This window comes from Thamnophis elegans, chromosome 3 (assembly GCF_009769535.1).
Source record: "Thamnophis elegans isolate rThaEle1 chromosome 3, rThaEle1.pri, whole genome shotgun sequence".
Taxonomy (NCBI): domain Eukaryota; kingdom Metazoa; phylum Chordata; class Lepidosauria; order Squamata; family Colubridae; genus Thamnophis; species Thamnophis elegans.
In genome coordinates, this window is record NC_045543.1 from 88,225,015 (window position 1) to 88,248,553 (window position 23,539).

The window sequence follows — 23,539 nt, forward strand, 5'->3', positions numbered from 1 at the left end:
CAATTATGTTTTTTTCACGCTCAAGTTCAAACAAGTAATTTTGACTTGAAATTTCCAGCTGAACCTCTGAAGAGCAGAAAGGGATGGTGCTGCCTCTATGGCCCTCTTATGCATCCAATTTGACTTCCTCCATGCGTTCAGTTACATGCTGGATTAGTAAAATTCTGGAATGACCTTAATTGTAAACAAATGACATTTTAGGGTGGAATGGTGGATGTGCACTTTTGAATAAGCTTGTCCACTGGAAAATTTTGGTTCACCAAAGAAGAAATTGACATTTTTGAACTGTTTTACCCAGTTACATTTTCCATTTGGTTCAGGTATGTTAATTAGGTGTCAATTTGGTTCAGCCCCTGGTATAAGTAGGGACAAATATCTTCCATCTTGACTTGTGCCAGATAATAATCCATAGCTTGTCCAAAGACATTCCCTATCCTTCAATCTAATTGGTATTTTTTCTTTTTTCTACTTTGTTCAGTGTTGCCAAATGTAGGGATTTTTTTTCCTCATCAGTCCATCATACCACTTGTCCAAAGTATTCTATGCTGATCATTGTTTCAAGGGAGACATTAGATTTTATTTAGTCCAAAACTGTTTGGTTTTTTAAAATTGTCTTCAAATCTGAAATCCTCATTCTTTCACTCTACCTTAATGTCCAGGATTAATTGCTGTACATTTCTGCTGGATAAAAAAAAACATGTATATATGTTTATTCTTCGTGATGTCAATTTGCCATTGCCATCCTGCTAGGGTTAATTTATTCTTTATTTCTGTAGCATACTGTCCATCCTTATTCTTGACCCTAAACTCCAAAATTATCTCCCACCTTCAGTTCTTTCAGATTTTTTAGTTATTAAGTAAGTATAATCTTTATTGTCATTATACTTAAACACAACAAAATTGGTTAATCTTTAATAACTCCCTGCGGGTATAGACTAGTTTTTGCCTAACTCTACTGTGGTACCAGGAACTCAAAGCTGCAGTGTCTAAGCGCGCCGCCCTCTTGTTCTTATTTCATCTTGTTCCAGGCTTCAAGCAAAATAAAATCTGGATAGGGTTAGTAGGATGTTGTGTGCCTCTCTGTTAAGTAGTGTATTCTTATAAAGTTTCTTTACTTTCGGCAAAAAAAGTCAGCATTTTATGCACATATCAAATTTTCAAACTTCCAGATTTGTTTCCAACTGTCTAACCTTTCTGTTCTTCTATAGATTGTCTGTATGATTTAAATAGAGCAATGTGTATCCTTTTCATACTTGCTTCCCAATTGTGAACAACTATTTTTTTCCACATGTAGTTCTTGCAGTGGCTTCTTGGTCATTATAAAGGTTCATCTGAGAAATAGTTGGATGTTCTGGCATAATTGCCCTGTTTCTCTGAAAATAAGACCTATCCTGAAAATAAGACGTTTTACGTCTGCACATAATATAAGCCCTACCCCCAAAATAAGCCCAACTGCGGAGCCAGCTGGCTGCCCATTCCATCTGGTTGTTTGCAGTGCTGTATGCATGAGGCACGGGTGGGTGGGTATGGAGCCTCCTCATGCACCTTGCAAAGGCTTACCTCAGGGCTTCGGCAGCTAGGCCATCCACACCCCAACACCTGCCACATGGTGGCAGCACCAACAGTCATGTGCAGCAGGAGGTGTATGCAGGCCTACTTTTTCTGCTTGCTCATGGTTCGCAACGAAGCAGGAGGCCAAATGATGTGCTGGTGTTGTTGTTGCAGCCAGAAGGTGAGGTATGTGTCCGGGTGTGGATGGCCTGGCTGCGCGGGCTCTGAGGTAAGTCAGTGTGTGGCATGTGGAGCAGCTCTAGCCCCTGCCTCGCCTCATGGTCCACACACTCTGCACTAGTTTACCTCAGGGCCCCTGCCTCGCCTCATGGCACCAGTGTGTTGCTCAGCCTCCTGCTCCATTGTGACAGTGAGCAAACAAGAAGTGGGTCAGTGGCCACACAGGATCTTGCTGGAAAGGGCTGCTGGAGCCACCTCTGCAAGGCGAGGCAGGTGTCGGGGCATGGATGGCCTGGCGACAGGGGCCCTGAGGTAAACTAGTGCAGGGTGTGTGAGGCAGTTCTACCTCCTGCCTTGTAACTGCAGCCCTAGTGTACCACGTAGCCTCCTCCCTCCCCCTCACGAGCAAGCACAAGAAGTTTCCTGTTCATTGAAAAAAAATGTACACACGGGTGTTGTGACAGCAGCTGACTATATCCAGACAGAGGGTGCTGAGTACGTTTATCTTGGACCACTTCCATGCTGGGCAGTTCCATTGTGTGAGTGTGCATTAGTTTTCCTTGAACCACGGATCTGTTGGAAGTGTGGCTTGTATGAACTTCCCCTGAAAATAAGCCCTATTGCTTGTTTTGGCGCCCAAAAGAAAATAAGACCTGGTCTTATTTTTGTGGAAACACAGTATTATATATTTCACAATCTGGCAAGACTTATAGTCATAGTTATACTGTGATGAAGCATATCTTAAATTATCTAATTAACTTTACTATCTGTCCCATTTTAGTTAGTTGAATTCATTAATAGAATGATTCAGTTATTTTGTTTGCAATTATATTTTCCAATCTCTGGGCCTCATAATGTTCTGTATATGAAGTAAAACTCTTAGTACCTTATCTGTTTCTTCTGTAACTTTAAACAATTCAATAGGAATTTCATCTATGTCTGGTGCTATTCCTTTTGACAGCTGGTTTAATGTCTCTTGTCCTTCACTTCTAGGGAAGTCAGTTCCTGAATATATTCCTCTGCAAGAAATGTTTCTATTATTCTGCAATCCTTTTTGTAAAAAATATTTGAGTATTATCTCCAAATTCTATTAACTTCATTTGCTTCTATCCAATTCCTTCCATGTTTCTTCCTAAGAAGCCCTAACTTGGCTGAAACCTCCCATGATTTTTTAAAATCTTTCTAAGGCTATCTCTACTTTTTTATCATTTGCCCTTTTTTTACATTATGCTTTACTTTTTTACATTATTGAACTATTTAACCCTTTCCTGCTTGTTCTTGAAAATCTATGTTGATTTATCATAAATCTTATTGCCAGAGGCTTTAGCTTTCATCCTTTGTCTTTTCTCAGCTATCATGATGCTTGATCTGCACGTCATTTGAATAATTTCTTCTTTGAAATGTTTGAATTTTACAGGGTCTCTTATCTCTTCTGATCTCTCTTCAGGTTCTTTTTCACATAAGTGTATCCTGTCTGTTCCCTTAACTGAGCTTAATTTCTGAATCCCAGTAAAACTTCTTTAGCATTTGTTTAACTTTTAAAGTTTAACTTGCATGTTTGGCGTCAATGATTCATGATCTGTTCAACGATTGTCACCTGGAAATGAAGTGAATCTTCATTTCAAAAGATTGAACAAAATATACTTTTTGATCATCTGTTTCTTGTTATAAAGGAGATTTTATTCTGATGTTGTACATTCAGTAATGTCCATTTTGCTTATGGTGTCACATGAATATTGCATAGCATATTTTATTATTTACTATTCCAAATATTGTATATCAGAAATCTAACTAATTAGGATATGGCTGTGTCTACATAAGGAAAATTTTTAAATGAGGACAATTTGCCAGGCCTTTTCTTTTTTTGTATGTATATTTCTCTTGAATGTTTCTCTAAGGCATTTTAGTCAGTAGTTTTGTAGTTTATTTTATGGTTTAGAACTTATTTGTTCTGAACACAGACTTCTTATTTATTTATGTGTATATATCTTTGATTAGAATGGATAAGAAAGAAGATAGAGAGGAGTCTCAGGCATTTGCTGAAATACTGAAACAATTGATTCTTTCTTTAGCTACTGTACCCAAGTGCTTAGTAAAGAGGTTGACAGCTGCGTTACAGATCTCCTAAAAGAGTTGGTTCGTTTCCAAGACCGCTTGTATCAGAAAGACCCTGTGAAGGCCAAGACGAAACGCAGACTCGTTTTGGGACTCAGAGAAGTGTTGAAACACCTGAAGCTGAAGAAGTTGAAATGTGTCATTATTTCTCCAAATTGTGAAAAAATTCAGTCAAAAGGTATGTTTTTTTAAATTAAAGTATTTACCTAAAGCAAACAGATAATTTGTGATGTAGTTTAGTGGGACATTGGAAAATCCCTCAGGACATAAATGAAGAGAAATTAGTTACTCTGACAGCAAAATTCTTTTAATGGTTGGTTCCTTTAATTTGTTTTTTTTTTTTATCACAGGTGGGTTGGATGAGACTCTGCATCTCATAATTGACACTGCATGTGAACAGAATATTCCATTTGTGTTTGCTCTCAATCGCAAAGCTCTAGGGCACTGTGTTAACAAATTAGTGCCTGTTAGTGTGGTGGGAATATTCAGCTATGATGGTGCTCAGGTGAGTTGTGCTTTAGCCACTGTTTGCCCTCTTCGGTTAATATTTCAGCTTTTAAAAGTCTTAATTATTAGTATTACAACAGCTACTGCCAGCATTTAAAAAGATGCCAATCAATACTCCAGGGTATTTTTCTATGCCCTTAAGTAACTTGGTGCTATTCTAAGTATTAGAGCAATGCAGAATGGTTCCTTCATGATTACTTGTAGTAACCATGTTGCCACCCAGCAAATATGTCGGTTTTATGCAGTTACTTATATATTCAGTGCAGATGTCTGTAAAAAGAAAGTTTTTGCATGCACGGCTACAGGTAACTTTGTTTATTAGATTTATATGCTGACCATCTCCTCTCAAAAGCAACTTTTTTCAAATAAAAGTTGGCTTTCAATGAATCAGGGCTCTGCACTGAATACATGGACTGCTTAGCAAGCAGGAATCATTTCAGTGAGAAGATGGTTTTGTCTCAAATGTGTATATGTCAGATACTCTTTTGTAATAAGTATTGAGCAACATGAAGAAAATTATGTTTATGTTTCAAACTTCAGCAAATTACTTTCTCTTTGCTTTCCTGCCTACTCCTACAGAAATGCCTTTTTGGCTGTAGCAGAATATTATTTCTAACTTGTTTGAAGAAAGAAATCACTGCACTTTCCCCATGCCTCAGTTATTCCATATAATTCAGAACATAGTATATTACAATTGTAAACAAGATGCACTGTGTAGACACTTATTAAAAAAACAGATAAGTGATTAATCCAAGGTCCTTTACAAGAGAAGATATACATATTTCACAACTGCACCCACTTCCCAAAGTCAGTGGGAAAAAACATAATTTTCCATTTAATTTTAGTATTGCTTTCCCAGTATTTCAGTATCCAACAGTAACTGCAGTTGTTGGTTTATTAGCATCAGTCTATTCCCTTATGTTGGTGCAGCATCTAGGCTTTTTGTCAAGATGATAAACTCTTTTGCTGCTTAGTTTAACTTTAGATTCCTAGATGATAGCAATAGCACTTAGACTTATATACCGCTTTACAGCCCTCTCTAAGTGGTTTACAGAGTCAGCATATTTCCCCCAACAATTTGGGTCCTCATTTTACTCACCTCGGAAGGAGAGAAGGATGAATCATCCTTGATACTGGTGATATTGGAACTGTCAAATTGCAGACAGCAGAAGTAGCCTGTAGTACTGCACTCTAATCACTGCCCCCCCACCCCATGATCAACTTATTAAAACTTAGTATGATGAGTTGCCCTACATTCTTATAAATAAGACCCTATTTGTAAATACTGTGAAGTTACTGATGAATCAAGAAGTTTCATGGCTTCAGAATTCCTAAGGTGGACTTTCCCTGAAACAAAAATAAGTAAACTGATCTTAATTATCTATACAATTGTATTTGTATCATGCTGAGTTCATGCAAGTAGAGTTTGTTTTCACATACAGTTAGGATCTTGGCCACAGAGACTTCCAGAGGCACTATAATATAAAATGAATATTTACATAGGTATCATCACTGTTCAACAGCTTTTTTGTTTCAGTGTGCTGCGCTTGTAGATTCTGATTGCTAGCAAATTTTATGTAATGTTACTAGGTATTCTCTATTACACAATTTTCAGTAGGCAGTTCAAGCGCTTTAATTTCCTGTGTGTTTTATTATTTTATTAAATGCTATTTTCCAGAATCATTTTTGTAGTCTCTTGTGTTTGGTACTTTAGCCTTTAAAAATAAAAAAGCAAACAAACCCTTGATTTCCACATATCCTTGAACTTGGGAATACATGTCAGATTGAGACTGTTGAGCTATTTAATCCCTGAACATGGAACTATGCTATTTGGGGATAACCAGTTATATTTGATGAGAAAGTTCTAAAATTAATGTCAATGCAAAATTCCAATTTTTATAAATCAGGACTACTTTCACAAAATGGTGGAATTGACAATGGAAGCAAGGCTGGCGTACAAGGAGATGATTTCAACTTTAGAGAAGGAGTCAAGTGAAGATGTGAAACAAAGTGATTGTGTACTCCAAACCGATCAGGAAGAGAATTGTGCACTAGATAATGGTATGGTGCCCTTTCAAGAATCTGAAGAGGATGCCCCAAATTACAGTGAGTTTTCAGGGTCTTTGTTTAAAACACGTAAATTGTTTTTGGTTCATCTGTATATTTTCATCTTTAAGGTAAACAGTTTTATGATAGCAGAGATAGCACAATTCATGATTACAGAATGTTCTGGATGACTCGAGAATGTTCTGCTCTCCCACTACAACTATGCCGTCCGTGGAGTACTTCAACATTTTCAACAGTAAATTTTTTTAACCAGTAGTAGTTTTAGAAGCTTTAGAATTGAGTTCCAGGAGAAAAGAATATTCTGGAATATTCTTCAATTGCAGATTTGCACATTTGTTGTTGCAGAATATGTCATTTAATTCTTCAAACCTTGAGTACGCTAATCTTGGTTTGTTAATCCTTGCTGCAGTTTGTATTTCAGTCTTTAGAATGATGCCAGAAACTGCCTTTAAACCAGTCTTGCCTTGAGACTTCTATAGCAGAATAACTAAAGTCGTGTTAATACCCAAACATAAATACAGGTAATCCTTGAGATACAACAGGCCACTTAATGAACATTCAAAGTTACAACATACACCCCAAAAGTTAAAAACAAATCGGTTACAAAGTTACAAATTCTGCAGTGCCCCCATGGTCATTTGCCCTTATCATTGATCATAGAGATGCTGCAGCGTACCCACGCACCTATTTCCCCCCATCCTGCCCAGCCAGGTTCTCAGAGGTGCTGGGCCTGCTTTGCTAACATACTGGGTTCCATGAACTTTTCTCCACTCCCATCACCATTTGCTTACCTTTTGATGAGCTCAGGAAGTTAGGGTAGAGAAGGCCACTCCTTCATTGGGCCACATGGTACAATCAAGAGGAAGAAATCCAGTCAGGTTTGTTTCCGTTGCAATTCTTTCCTCTCCAGCTAGCATAAACCACTACGATTTCCTCTTAACTCTGCCAGTGCTAGCTTTTTATGCTAGTGGTGCTAAGAAAAAATCTCACCTATTTTGGTTCCTTGCAAGTCTTTCCATCCCAGCCAGCATTAATTGGTGCGATTGTTTCTTAGCACTGCCAGCTGTAGCATTACGCTAGTCTTAATGCTGGTGCTGCTAAGAAGAAATCATGGTGATTTACGCTGGCTGAAGAGGAAAGGCTTGCAAGCGATCAAAATAGGCACGATTTCTTCTTAGCTTTACGCTACTCTTATACTGGTAGAACAAAGAAGAAATCCCATCTCTTTTGCTTCCATGGAAATCCTTTCCTCCCCAGCCAAGGTAATCACTACTGATTTATGCTGATTGGGGAGGAAAGGCTCGCAAAGAACCAAAATAGGCGCAATTTCTTCTAAGCGCCAGTAGTGTAAAACTATGCTGGCGGAGCTAAGAAGAAATCGGAGTGGTTTATACTGGCTGTAGAGGCAAGAATTACAACGGAAGCAATCCTGATTTCTTGAGCTTGTTAAAGGATAACTTAAGTGAATGGTGACAGGGTGGAGTATGGATGAGGCCCATGGGGCTTTGGGGAAACTGAGGGGCAGGAAGCAGAGCATGGGATATTTTAGATGGTGGGGGAGTCCTCCTGAGAGTATCTGTCATTGCACTAGGTCTCCCTGAGTTTGTCCCGGTTTCTCCCATCCCTGAGTCACCCCATGCTCTACCCATCAATCTGCACATTCTTTAACAAATGCATAGGGGAAAGCAGGGACAGGGGAGGTCTTTAGTTAGGTGCTTCATTTAACACAGTAATGGAGCCTGACTGGGCAGGCTCCATTACTGTTGTAAGTCGAGGACTACCTGCACTACAGATATCCAGAATGATACTGCCTCTTTAGGAGAAGCCAAGCAAAACCATCATTACCTTGTTGAACTTATTTGTGATAGAACGTGTATTTAAAGTTGAATACCCTTCTCAAAGCATGTTTGGTATGTTTGGTATCAATTATAAGACAAGTTTGAATCAGTGCTCTAGATTCTTCCACCAACACATGTACTTGTATTGTTTTTTTCATTTCTGATAGCAGTAATTCTTCTGAATGCAGGCCATATCGTGCTGTACTGACCAAACAATACATTAATACAAGGGTCTCCATCCCCTGTCTGAGGTATTGGTCCATGGCCTGTTAGGACCTGGGCCGCGCAAGCAGCGGGAAAGCAAGTGAAGCAAATGCATGTACGGGATCTAGGTTGCGTGCAAAACCATCTTCTCCCCCACCCCCACCCATCCATAGAAAAAATGTCTTTCAGAAAACTGGTCACTGGTGCCAGAAAGGTTTATGAATGATTATGTGCATTTTTTGTGATCCTGGAGCTCAATACAAGAGTTGCAAGTTTTGAGTAGGAAATAGTTACTAGTTAGCTACTATGGGGAACCATTTTTCCAACTGTAGTATTCTCAAAAGTATAGCAAAATTACATTGCATTCCTACCTTTTACGTTATAGCCTTTGTAAGAATTATAGTCCATAACTGTTGTTAATATGTCTTTGCCCAGAGGAAAATCTTTTTGTGTTTTGTTTGTTTGCACCTCTAGTTAAGATCTGGAAGCAAAAGCTTGAAGAGGAGTATAATCCCTACATCTTGGAGCTGGAAAAACTGTCAACCACTGACATGTTGCCCTTGGGTGTTGAGGAGCCTCAGTAAATCAAGACTACCTTCTTTGGCATTATTGACTTTTACTTTATGTGTGTGTCTGAGTGTATATAGACTTGTAAATAGTGAGTTACCTAAATTTAATTATCTGTAATATAGGATAGAAAACCCACAGTTGAATTTCTGAGATAATTTAATGCCAAAGAATTCAGAGCTGTCCAATAACTTCCCTCCGAGGGCGGATTCAGTGAAAGCGCTTGGCTCATCCAAATGGAATACAGAATGAGACAGAAATCGAATCAGGTTTGTTTGTATTTTCATATAGCAAAACTGTAGAGAAAGCACCTTTAGCAGAAAGCCAGACAGGTAATCTCTGCTCCTATAAGCACAGAGTCTCCAATCACTGTTCTCATGATTTCCCATAATTATATCACTGGATTGATACAAATGAACTGCATTGTGCTTGTAAGTGGTTTCTTTTTCTCTTTATGATAGAATACACAACTGTGCATAAAATAATATGAAATGAAAAAAAAAAGTGAAGGGAACACCATTGATTTTCTCTGGGACATTATTGTAAATATATATATAAAATATACTAATATATAATGATTCCATTTGGATATATGCAAATTAGCAAAAAAATGCAATACTGCCAGCTGGTTTATTTTGTGATGGAACAATTTGGTGTAGGTCATGGGTGTGTCAATAAAAGATGGTAGAAGCAAAGTGGAATTATTAAATACATAGAGAATAATCATTAATTTATTGGTATGCTATTTTCCTATTCGATCCCGTTCTACAGCTTGATATTAACATTTGAAGGGCTTTGTAAAGCCTTGGAACTTGGATACATTTGTTGCAAATATCCTGAATGGGATCCCCTCAGCTAACAACTAAAACTTCAGCAGTTTATTAAATATTGGTGATAGATTATAGTCAGGGGGCTATGATGGCCTAGTGGTGAAGATGCTCACCTCCTAATTCAAGGTAGCATCAAATCTTTCCTAGAGCACGAAGAAGAAAAAATCTGCTGTAAATTTTGCATGGTGTTAGGAAGGGCATCCAACCAGTAAAATGCTCAGCTCCATTGCCCCACCTCTACCCCAAATTAAGGGATTACAGGGTTGTAAAAGGGAGTTTGGTGGTAGATTTTAGTCACAGTTACAAAAAATGTCCATCATATGATATCTTACTTTTTGCATACAAAGTAATTTCTTTGTTAATGGCTACCTTTAGAAAGCTAGTAGGATTCTGTTGTGCAGAAAGTGGCAGCAGTGCAAGTTGAGAAGTAGGCAATGTGAAATGACTGAGTTTACTAAGCACTCTTTTCTACAGTTTTGCTCATTTATCCATGCTAAAGGCACAGTTTAACCTAGTAGAAAAAAAAAGTGTCCTAGAACAGCAGTCCTCAACTTTTCTGGCTTGGCAACCCGGCAGTGGGGAGAAGAGGAGATAGTTCCCTGTGAGTGGCAGGTGAGTGTGCACCAGTGCACAAAGCTCCATTTTGCGAGAAGCCACCGCTTGCATGAAGGGAGCTTCACGTGTATGTACATGCTCACCCGCCACTTGTGTAGCCCGGTTCAAACAGGCCACGGCTCAGTAGTGGGCCATAGCCCGGGAGTTGGAGACTTCTGTCCTAGGATGTTAAAAAAAAAACCACAATCCAATCCTTTGTATTAGCTTTCCAGAACCCAAATAAACTTAGAAGCTGAAGAGAGGTTAAGCTGCTCTATCAGCATAACTTTTTTTTTCCTCCAACAGAGTTGGAGGTCTTATTTCAGCCAGAAGAACCAACTGTTGTGTGGGAGTTTGACACCCCTGCTCAGATGCTTTAGCCATTCTTATTTTTGCCAGAGAGATATGGAGGATTGTTCCATTTTGGACCATTTTATGATAAGCTTTTCAACATTTCAGTGTCTCGAGACAACTGAATAATTGTACAACTACTGTATTTTTCATTTTTTATTTTGCAATATGCTTCTTATATTGCAATATGCATATGTTTGCATTAAAATAACATCAGGTATTTTACTGATGCTATTACTGGGCAGTTTCACAGATAAAATGCTGCTTTTCTTACGTACTTGTGTGCCTTTTTAAAAGTGTGGAAATTTTCATTGTAATTTTCATACAATTCCAGTCACACTTGTGATTTACTAATTTAGGTATATTTCCCAGTGCTCGGATTTCCAAATGCTATTTGCTCCTTTATTATTAAGTATCAGTAAGTACTAGTAACGGAATTTGGTTAAAGTTTTTATGTCTTCCTGTGCCTTTTATCTGCATAAAATGCAGATATCTTATTTTTTTATTAGCAATACTAGGGTATTGGGGCAAGTTGCCTTTTGCCAAGGAATGCACTTAACATTTTTTAAGAATGGTGGGATTTTTTTCATTATCCATCACATTTTGAAAACATATATTTCTTACTTCAAAAGTTGACAGGGTTTTAGTAAGTTTTATGTTTTAATGCGCCTGAAACTGCATCACTAACTTTGAACAATTGTGGTTGGAAGATTTTCTGGTGGATGCAGAAAAAGAGAATTGAAGGTAATCTTAAGCTACCTCGATCTACAATAAAATGTCTTACAAGTCACTGCTGTGTGTTATAACGCTGGAGATAACATAGCTCAGACTCTTGATTATTTGCAATATCTTTCTAGTTCGCACCACTTCCTACATTTTCTAGCAAATGAAAGTTATCAAGAAGTTGTGAATTTTCATTGGATTTTCTATATATTGAAATATGTAGTTTTAAAAATGGAATGGGGAAACAGGAAAACACTTCATCTAAAGGTCCAGCATGGGACTAGCAAGTGTGCCTCAATGATTTGATAAGATTACTGGTAATTGGGAATGTTGTGATTTACCTTGTGGCATCACTTTGAATTTCTGCCATCTAAAGGTCCAGCATGGGACTAGCAAGTGTGCCTCAATGATTTGATAAGATTACTGGTAATTGGGAATGTTGTGATTTACCTTGTGGCATCACTTTGAATTTCTGCATATTCTGCAAGAACTCTGAATTCTGCTAACAGAAATTTAAAACCAGGGAAGCAGATTCTGCTAACAGAAATTTAAAACAGGGAAACAGATTCCATCTTGTTTGACTTGAGTGGATGACTTGATTTCATACGTGGTTATATTCACACATCCGTTGAAGACTGATTGCACAATATGTTTCAGCAACTCTTCTACCAGGTTTCCAAGTAAAGTTTGTAAACTGAAACCAAAGTGTTTTGCATGAGAATCGGCGTAACTTAGCTCTGAGCAAGATAATGGTGTAATTTTTGCTAGTTATACTCATCTTCACTTTTAGGTGTAGTGTAGTTGTAGCACTTACAGAGTTTTCATTTACTTTTGTCAAAATATATATTTAACTTTTTTTTAAAACCCTGGTTTTTTTACTACCTGATTCAACAGATCAACCATTTTTAAGGCTTCAAAATGACAAGATTATGACATAAGAAATAGTTGAATTTTTCAGGAGTTATTTGCAGGCATAATCCGTTTTCCTCAAAAGATCCCGCAGCCAAGTAACCAAAGGGAAAGAACCTACTTTGCCTGAATTATACTGTCTTAATAAATTTATAGTGCAGTGAGATTTCATGTACTAGCCCAGCTGGAATTGTTCTTTTGAAATAGGCAAAGACCGAAGTAATCGGTCATGGGATTCATTGAAGATCAGGTAATGCGGTCGTGCACATCTTGTAACATCCTTCTTCTTTTTTCTTGGCATGGGGATATTTACAGAATATCTGATTGGCAGCACTTCAATGCACACTGTTCACATCAGCTGACAAAAGCAACAGGCTAGTTTCACGGCACACAGGTCATACCTGAGCTAGATTGATGTCAGAGTATCTTTTCTTTTTCAACAATACTTTTAGCCTCTCACGCTGTGCCACTTTTGTTGCAACTGTCCTAAATAAATATGAACCAGAAAAGGCCTTTTAATTCTAGTGAGTCAATGTACAGTAATAAATGTAATACCTTTTCCCTGAGCTTGCTAATCATAAATCTTACTTTCTACAAGGATTTAAGACTTTGCACACTCATATCAACTTCTCAATTTCTATTCAGTCTTTAACCACTGCGAGGTGGCGCAGTGGTTAAATGCAGCACTGCAGGCTACTGCTAGATCAGCAGTTCAGCGGTTCAAATCTCACCGGCTGAAAGCCCTATGAAGCGGTATATAAGTCTACTGCTATTTATTACAGTCACGGACCAGCACAGCAACTTCTCAATAAACTGACAAGTGTGTAATTCATAAAAGTGCACTTTGAACTACTACAGTCATATTAGACTTCTCTGGGTCCTTTGAATTGGCTCTGGGAGCATTCTGGAATAAGGATTTTATGATGAAACTGAGCTAACAATATCGGGTTTCTTCAGTGCATTTGCTGCTTTTGGCAATATGAATATAGTGGAGTGCCTAAGGGTGACTCATGAAAGTACAAGAAAGAGCATTCAGATGTGGAAAAACATGCAAACTATCTCTAGCAATTGCCAATGTAGCAATTGAGAAAAGTTACAGGTTGATTTGCCACGTTTCAAACCAACTAATATGAATTTAGAAATGGTAGCTGACCAGCCTGAAGACTTCCCAAATAATATGGTAAAGTACTTTGTGACTTGCAGGGTTCCTGTTTTGTGGCCAAAATGTTAACAATTCTGCACAAACTAAGACAGTTTTGCCAATTTCTTCTGGGCACCCTGCAAAAATAAATTTTCCTTCATCTAAACAAAATGAAAATCCAGTTGCCCCAAATGTAACACCTACCAATGTGTTTTTCCAATTTTCCAACAGTTTCTCATGCTCACCAATAACACTTCTCCAGCTAGAAAACTCTCTTGACCAGGTCTCTTGATAGTTGCTACCTAAAATTAGTAAGCAATGGGAGGAAGGGATTTGGGTTACCGTAGGTGCTTATTAAACATTCAAATATCTATATATATTGACCATGCCAAAACATTGCCAAGACAATCTCAATCTTACACAGGAAAATACCCAATATATATAATAAACATCTAGAGGTAAGCATGTGATGCTATGAGAATATTTAACATTTACATAGTTCAAATCATTGATTGGCAATGGTATTACTCATTTTGTAAGCTTTATTTAGATAAAAGGGAGTTACCTAAAAAGCAGCTTAGTATATTGTGCAATAACATTGATAGAAAATATTTCTGGGTAGAGCACAGGCACCCACACCCACACTTGCTCATTTCTGCTTAGTGTTAAATTATTGAGAGGCTGCCAAGTTTTCTTCTGCTCAGCAACAGCAATAGCAGTTAGGCTTATATACCGCTTCATAGGGCTTTCAGCCCTCTCTAAGCGGTTTACAGAGTCAGCATATCGCCCCCACAGTCTGGGTCCTCATTTCACCCACCTCAGAAGGATGGAAGGCTGAGTCAACCTTGAGCCGGTGAGATTAGAACCGCTGAACTGCAGATAATAGTCAGCTGAAGTGGCCTGCAGTACTTCACCCTAACCACTGCGCCACCTTGGCTCTTCACAATCCGGCTGCATCCTTTAACCACAAATGATAATTTTGCAGAAATGCCAATTTGCTTGTGTTGGAACAGGTCAGCATTCTTGATATCGTAAATCTTTGTATTCTCACTAGGTCCCCTTTTAGTGACTTGAAATGAGCAGTCAAGCTGACCCAGCAGGCTTGCTCAGCTCAGGACTATATGTGTCTAGGGCTCTTTGGTTTTAGAGCTCTCTGACATCTTGAAATCTGAAAAGTCACTACCCAACAGAGACCCTGTTACCTTCTACAGTGATAGAAGAGGTAGAGGCTTTGCGCCCAGATTCTGTGATCAGCAGGCAAGTATATTCTGCATCTTGTACTATGGCATCTTTCACCCAGCTTAAGAGATGCACTCGGCCATTGGACAGCATGTGGGTTTGCTCATTCACACAGTTTGCCATTTTTTGCCCATTTTTTTTCCATACAAAATGTGCATCTCTGGACCCTGTGGGAAAGTGGTCAGTCATACAAATAGGACAAGTGCAAAGTCAAAAGCAATACAAAGTCTCCCTGGAACAGGATACTCTAATTATACATTTTTGTATCTGCTAGTAATCCTGAGATCTTCCAAGCAAAGTCTAGAAAAATATTGGTAAAAGAAACACTATTTCCCAGATATTTTGGTGATTAACTGAACATCCAGTAGAAATGCCCTTAGCTCCCTTTGCCCACCTACCTGTCATAACCCCATTGACGTGCCTTCTGTGTTCATTACCTAGATTTCTTAAAAACAGGTTTGAAAATTTAGGATTAGGCACAAACCCATTTTACTAACTATGACTGGAAAGTATTCTCCCACCCACCCCCCTCTGTAAACCAATTGTTCCATAAATTGACAGGAGCCACTATCCAAAATCCATAATGCAATGGCGCTTCCCCTGACACTCAACACTTTTCCACTGTTCTTGTCAGTTTAGCTGTAAGCATTCTTTTTCCCGATGATTTCTTTAGCCCTTCAATTGAGATGTGTGTGTGTGTGTGTGTGTATATATATATATACATACATACATATATATATACATATATACATACACACACATACATACATACATACATACTACCTTTAATCCAAGAGTTCAACATGGAATAGAGTAAAAGCAAATGCACTTTCAATCTAGCCTTTCTCCAAAGGTGCAAGAAAGACCTACCGAAAAAATTTCTTTTGTCTTGAGACCACACCTGTTTTGATAAATATGATCCCTGATACACTATTTTTTTAAAAATCGGATTGAACCTCATTCATAGAAAAAATTACAAATGCTTGCTCCAAAATATATTTCCATTGGATGAGTCCCTCCCAATTTATAACATCATATTAAATTGATCTCAAAATTTGCTATCAAATGCGCTGAAATAATGCTCTAAGCAGAGCTTTGAATATATATAGGTAAAATACAAACACTATAATTGTGGCGTCAGGTTGAAATCCTTTCCTAGTTTCCAGTCTTTTGGGAGAGGTTTTTACTTAAGCTTTGAGAATTGAAGAAAGGAATTTGTGTTGGACATTGCGCTTTTAAACACCACAATCTCAGGTTCTTTTCACAAACTGTGAAGTGCTCTTGGGAGCCATTCAAAAACATTTCATTCCTACAACTCCTTTCTCAAACAGGCTACCCTCAAAGAAATAAATGTCTTCTGATCTGGCCTGCAGATAACTTTTGCAGCTGACACTCTTCTTTCTGTTAGCTTCCCAAGCAGCACCGTGGGGATGTGACTGAAGACCCTGATCAGGCACCTTTCCTTATTTTCCCATGAAGGTTTCAGAGCCTTCAAAACAGGATTTTCCCTTGTTTCAACACAAACCAACTTCTATTTTCTCAGTGGCAGCAATACTCCTTCATTTCAGGTCACAGAGGAGTGGAATTTTCTTTTTTTTACTTTAGACGAAGGGCTAATACATAATTTGTGATTGCATAAATACATCCCTCATGTTTAGAGAGAGAGTGAGAACAATTCATATACATATAAAAAATACTTTGTACTGACACTTGCAACCATTATTATCTCTACTTGCAATTTAGTATATTCCAGATATATTAGACTGCAACTTCTCATCTTCCTAACATTCCATAGATAATGGCCATAGATTTTGTGGTTGGCAAATAGTTATGTTTAAAAAAGAAAAGAGCTTTTAAATTGTAAAATTTGACAACGTGCACAAGAAATATTGCTGCACAATATTTGAGTACAATCAGCTCTCCAAGCCTTACTGGTTAGATTTAAAATTCCTAAAATGTTTTGCATTTACATTTAACTGCAGTAAATGTTTTGGCAAATTATCCATATTTTTTGGAGTATAAAACAAACCAGAGTATAAGACGCACCAAGATTTTGAAGAGGCAACTTAAAAAAAAAATTTTTTTGCCTTCTGCAAACCTCCCAAAAATGGGCTGTTTTTTTCTAAAAACGTGCATGGTTTCCCCCCCCCCCAAAAGGGCATGCATAGCCTTTAGGAGGCTTGTAGAATGCTCCTAGGGGGTGGGAGGGCCAAAATTGAGCAAAAAAATGTCCCTTTTTTGCTCAGTTCTGCCCTTCCTAGCCCCCAGGAGCACTCTGAAAGCCTCCTAATGGCTATGCATGGCCATTTTGGTGAAGGGGCGGGTTTTCAGGAGGCAAAAAATGCTTTATTGAGTGTATAAGGTGTGTCTTATACTCCGAAAAATACGGTAACTAGGCTGCCAGTTGATACAGAAGTTGGTATTGTGTTTGAATTTATTTTTCTAAGATATAATTCAACCTTGGCTTAATGGCATTAGTAGAAATGATTTTATAGATGAGGATTTTGCAATGAACCATTAAACTGAAACCATTTGGATGGCCTTGAATACTTGCATGTTTCATTAAAGGAAAATCAATGTACTTACTTTCATTTTTCTTCATGTTTCAGCGATGCTTGTAGAATTAAAAAAATATTAATAGTTATCAAATGCAGGCATTACATGTCAATTTAAAATATTAAAGTGAGATCAGGAATTATATGCTTGGAATGCATACAGACCATCCAGATACTGCTTAATAACTCCCAGCAAAAGGAAAGCTTATTAGCATATTTCTTCTAATGTTTACTGGCATATGTATCCCACATTTCCTTTGCAGATACATATGCTGCATGAAATAGAAAACAGAAGGTGGAAAAGGCTTTCGATCTGAGGGTAATAAATTTGCAGAATATGGAGGCATACACTTTCAATATAAAACAAGCACATTTGTAGTTCTTTATGCATTAAATCAGTGCTGAATTTAAATACAAAGCTGATTGTATCTTAAAGGTCTACTAGGGCTCCAGCATTGCACATCAACACCTGAGCCAAGTACAACTTTTCACACCAGAAGAATTCCAGTGCAGATATGATTTAAGTTGTGCTTCATGTCATAATGCAGAGACTAGCATCTCACTTTTAAAGCTGCATATCTATATTTGCATGAGAGTAAGGGTTATTGTTGAATTAAACCAAAATGTGATCTGCCATTTTCCTCGTAGGTTTCAACCCAAAAGTTTCACTTCAAAGCTTACATTCTTCTAGTCCATGTTCCCATTACTGATGATGAGCTATTGATATAAGACACTTTGCAAAGCTGCTTATGGAGAAAAAAAAATACAATACAAACAGAACACTAAATTTCTGTATTCTGAAATAACGGAAGAAAGATCCTGCAACTAAGTTACAGACTTAGAAGCACACTTTAAAGCACCATTCACCTTAGAAAAAAGTTTGAAAGGATGGTGTGCTAATTATTATAAGCTCACAATATTTTGCTCAGGAAAAACCATTATAATAGTGAATCTTTTCAAAACTAAAATTATTGGGATGCAGGTCTATTGTTAGTTTAATTTACAACGGAAGATATTGATAGAGTCAATCTAGTTTCAGTTGGAAGGTGAAGGTGAAAAAAATAAGATTATTGAGGATGGAAATCAACATGAGAGAAGAGTAGAATCAAGGCAGAAGCACAAGGTAAATGCCAAAAAAAAAAAAAAGATTAAATTATTATGCCTGTGTTCTTAAAGTCATTTTTTTGTGTATAAATTCAATGACCCTGATGTAAGAATCCTCATCCTAACATGGAAACGTAGCATGAGTAAAAATCTACTGAAGACTAGCCAAGGATTTTTCATGGGACAATATATGTGCCTTAATTTCTCAGTATATATATATCACACAATAGCAGATGTAGCAAACAGCACTTTCTAGAAAATATGCTTAGGAGCACCATAACCCCAAGAAGATTGTAAGAAAACCAAAACTGTTTTTAAAAATCAACATTCTCAGACTAAAATGGCTCCAGGAGAGACACCATGAAAAAGGGAATCTAAAAGATAAGCTTCACCATAATAATATTTAAAGTGAGAAATGAAAATTGCATCTAAAGGAATCCACTGACATTTTCATTTATTTTTCACATTTTTGAACCCTCAGAGTACATCTCCCTCAGAGAGGGACTCTCATGTTGCTGTGAGCTGAACCACTGTGAGAGAAACAAAAAAGCTTTAAAATTTGAAAGCTCTTTTCACACAAAAGGACTGCTTGCTGTGTCTTCTTCTGATTTCTACTCTGGGCACGTGGGAAGCAGGCCAGCAATTCTTCAGGGATGTCCATGGGGATCATAGAAAAAGACAAGATGGTGGCCATGATGGCTCCTCCTGTTTTTATGTGTGATACATGATACACATTAAAAAAAAAACAAGCGGAGCTTTGATTAGGCCATTATGGCCACCATCTTGGCATTTTTGACTCTGCAATTCCTGAACCCCAAATAACGTCTCTCTCCCTATTACAAGACAAAAATTGGCATGATTCAGGAATTATAACAGCTTAATTGGTCAAGAAGACAGTAATTTAAAATTATTCTCCGGAGACGAAAAAGGAGGAGCCATACAAATTGGGTCGTCTTTAGGAAAGATTGTGGTGAGGAAAACTACCTGGGGTCCCACATATGGAACGGGCCTCACTCAGAATATAGTTGAATATTTAAAATAGTCAAATGGATTTAGCTATTTCCTTCAAGACACTACATCAATTAAAGTAACCTTCTAGTAATTATTTCAGTATTTTGGGTTTCCTAACATACTCTGGTTTTCAGTGGGTAAAACACAGTGGAAAGAAAATCAACTTATTTCATGTTACCTTCAATCTGCCTACTAAACGAGATCTGGTGGCAAATCAGTTTCAAGTATTTGTTTTAAAGAAATAAAGAAACATCTCTAGTGAACACTATAGGGAAGATAATGATTTAAAATCCTTGGGCCAGTAAAGATTGATTGCATTTGGATGCCACCCATTTCCCTTATAAGGAGATGATTAGTTAAGTCTCTACAATCTTCAAAACTGAGCGGAAAACACTGTTTTAAACCAAGATCATAAAGCTCTCAACATCAATTTTTACAGGTTATACGTTATATTAAAGATGGGAAAAATTCTGAAGTGATTTATCATCTTAATCCGATTTTTCTCAAAAACCTGGCATTTTCATAGTGTGTAAACTTTTTATACCCACTATAATCTTCCAATTTTTTTTGCTTCCCCTTCCAGAAAAAGTTTCTCAATCTCCTGCTTATCAGCAGGGGTTTTTTTTTGGGGGGGGGGGGGGAAGCAATGTTACACACTTCAAACTTTATTTGGCCTTGCATACTTTGCAGAAAGATTTTATCTATTTTTTATAATCACTAGGTATCCCAAATCAGAACATTTTGACATAATTCAACAACTAGATGTGGTTTGCATGAAGTGATTATTTTTAGGAGTGTCATAGATTGTTTTGAGTGTCATCGTGGATGTGTGATTTATTTCGCAAAAAAATATTACACATAAGCAGAGTCTTGGTTCTTGGGAGTTCTCTAAGATGCATTAGTATTAAATAGCATAGGATACCTCCATTGCTTGCCATATCAATACTTATATAGGCCTTTAGAGCCAATAACTGTCATCTAAATTAAATACATTTAAAAAAAATATTTAATTTCTCATTGTACAAAAAAGAGCAATTAGCTTTCAGAGCTTCATTTTAGTCCTAGAACTGAAGCTAAGAGTTAAGGTAGTCTGTAATTTCCAGCATCTCCCACTGCAAAGATGCCTCAAATTGCTCTGCCTTGAATTTTTAAAGTGAGGCACTGAATTCTTACTTTCCTGCCATCCCTATTTCTACAAATGCCTCTAGATTCTTGGGATCCAAAACACTTTATTCTGCACTTTTATTACTAACCCGCTAAGTAAAGAATGGATCTCAGTACTGCTCTCGGATGAGCTTTCTAACTCATCTCAACCACACGGCACAGCTGATTCCCCCCACCCAGCTGTTTTACTTACAGTTGCTGACTTGGAAGGTAAGCAGCTGAGCTTCTAAACGCTCCATTTTCAGTGCTGCACATGAAAAGTACATATGCACACAAAGTGTGTTAAACTGGCAGCATCCCACCACTGGAGAGGACATATTCCTAGACATCTTTTGACATATGCTGGAGTGCGAAGTAAATGATGTTTAGACCACAAATTTCCTATTCATGAGTCTTAAAAATTCCCTAACAAAAATAGGCAGCAGATAGAGGAAAAATCCAGCAATCTCTGATTCAGCACATCTGATGTCTATGGGGAAGTCAATTATACAATAAAGCATCATCTGAAAATTAATCATAGCAGGAGGCTCCACACCCAGCATTAAATGAAGAGATAACCAAGAAGCTTTTATCAATCCTTACAATCTCAACTTTTCAGTATAAATTTGACATAATTCTGAATGGGACTGTACCTATTTTGGGCCAAATGATGTTTGAAATATTGAAAAACCACCATAGGACTGGTTATAAATTAAGGTGTGGAAATGCTCATTCACAGAACAATGGGTGTGGTTAGCTTTAAGGCTTCCATCTCCTCAAGTGCCAAATTGATGAAGTCAAAAGAACAAAAACATGAATACAAGAAAAAAGTGTAACTTGAGCATCAAAACAGACATATTTTGTTCCATCCCTCAACAACCCAGAATACCCTTTTCCCCTTGCACTCGAGCTGATGCTGCTTTTCTTTCTTTTTCTTCCTCCCTCCCTCCCTGTCCCTGTCCCTCTCTCTCTCTCTCACACACACACAGAGAGACACACCTCACCCTCCTCTACTGGGATTTCCTCAAACTTTTTCTAATCCCTTTTATCTATCTTTGCTTCATTCTTTCATGTTTGAACAACCTCCTATTCTTACTCCCAAGCATTAGAGAGGTCACTCTTCACCATCCACTAATTAGTTCCTTTAGCCTCTATATCTCATCTCAGAGTAGTACTGAGATCCATTCCTTACTTAACGGGTTAGTAATAAAAGTGTTTTGGATCCTAAGAATCTAGAAGCATTTGTAGAAATAGGGATGGCAGGAAAGTAAGAATTCAGTGCCTCACTTTAAAAATTCAAGGCAGAGCAATTTGAGGTATCTTTGCAGTGGGAGATGCTGGAAATTACAACTACCTTAATTCCTAGCTTCAGTTCTAGGACTTAAATGAAGCTCTGAAAGCTAATTGCTTTTTTGTACAACAAGAAATTAAATACTTTTTTTTTTTACATTGAAAGTCACAAATTTAGCCGAGATGGCTAAAATATCTGCATATCTTAAGGACCAATCAAACGAGGGATATAAACGAGACTGGAAAAAATGGATTGATTATATACAAAATAAATACGGGACTAGGAAATTCCAGATAGCTTATGATTAAGATCAGGAATGATATAAATTGTTTAAAGTTAGCTTAGCAAGGAGGAGCTAAGTTCAATGTAAAGATGTTATCAATTTTTTTTATTCTTTTCTCCAATATATTTTAGACTGTCTTTGTTAAAGATCTATACAGTGTATGGGTTCTGAGAAGTTGGGGGAGGGAAGGCTGGGAGGTGGGGAGGGAGGGAGGGATATATATCAGGTTTGACGAGACGTATTAGATTTTAATGTACTTTGATTCCACATGTATACTGTCTTCTCTTATATTGTCAATACTATTATTATTATTATTTCTTTAAAACTAGGATATGTTAAGTATATTGATATGAAGCGGAAATATACCAATGAGAGGAGGAGTGGGAAACAGAAGGGAGAAGAAAGATGGGAAGAGAGGGATGAGAGAGGGTAAGGGGGGAATATGAGGAGGATAAGGAGGAGTGGAATGAAGAGAGAGAAGGAGAAAGGAAGGGGAAGTAGAGTAGGAAAGGATGATGGAGGGAAGATAGGAAGTTGGAGAGAGGTAGAAGAAAGAGGTATATGGAGAGCAGAAGAGCTATAATGGGTTTTTATTTTTCTGGGCATTGTTGACAAGAGGAACTGATATAATTATTATTTAATACTATATGATACTGGCTATGTATAGTATACATGTGATTGTATGTTATGAAAATGGAAATAAAAAAGAAATTCTCCAAAAAGAAATTAAATACTTTTTAAACATGTATTTAATTTACATGAGAGTTATTGGCTCTAAAGGCCTACAGAAGTATTGATATGGCAAACAATGGAGGTATCCTGTGCTATTTAATACTAATGCATCCTGGAGAACTTCCAAGAACCAAGATTCTGCTTATGTGTAAAAAAAATTTGTGAAATAAATCACACATCCATGATGACACTCAAAACAATCTATGACACTAAGAGCCGAGGTGGTGCAGTGGTTAAATGCAGCACTGCAGGCTACTTCAGCTGACTGCAGTTCAGCAGTTCGGCTGTTCAAATCCCACTAGGCTCAAGGTTGACTCAGCCTTCCATCCTTCCGAGGTGGGTAAAATGAGGACCCGGATTGTTGTTGGGGGCAATATGCTGACTCTGTAAACCGCTTAGAGAGGGCTGAAAGCCCTATGAAGCGGTATATAAGTCTAACTATTGCTATTGCTATGACACTCCTAAAAATAATCACTTCATGCAAACCACATCCCGTTGTTGAATTATGTCAAAATGTTCTGATTTGGGATACCTAGTCGTTATAAAAAAATTAGACAAAATCTTTCTGCAAAATATGCAAAGCTAAATAAAGGTTGAAGTGACT

At 37.6% G+C, this 23,539-nt stretch overlaps 1 protein-coding gene across 4 annotated transcripts in view; it reads left to right on the forward strand.

Annotated features, from left to right (window-relative positions):
* SECISBP2 (SECIS binding protein 2) overlaps nucleotides 1–10,638 on the forward strand; it is a 29,127-nt gene extending 18,489 nt beyond the window's left edge. For all 4 annotated transcript variants that reach the window (XM_032214105.1, XM_032214103.1, XM_032214104.1 and 1 more), the window contains exons 15-18: nucleotides 3,804–4,024; nucleotides 4,197–4,351; nucleotides 6,261–6,459; nucleotides 8,937–10,638. In XM_032214105.1, the coding sequence (XP_032069996.1) occupies nucleotides 3,804–4,024; nucleotides 4,197–4,351; nucleotides 6,261–6,459; nucleotides 8,937–9,046 (685 nt within the window). In that variant the 3' untranslated portion in view covers nucleotides 9,047–10,638. The remainder of the gene's footprint in view (nucleotides 1–3,803; nucleotides 4,025–4,196; nucleotides 4,352–6,260; nucleotides 6,460–8,936) is intronic.
* Nucleotides 10,639–23,539: the final 12,901 nt, after the last annotated feature.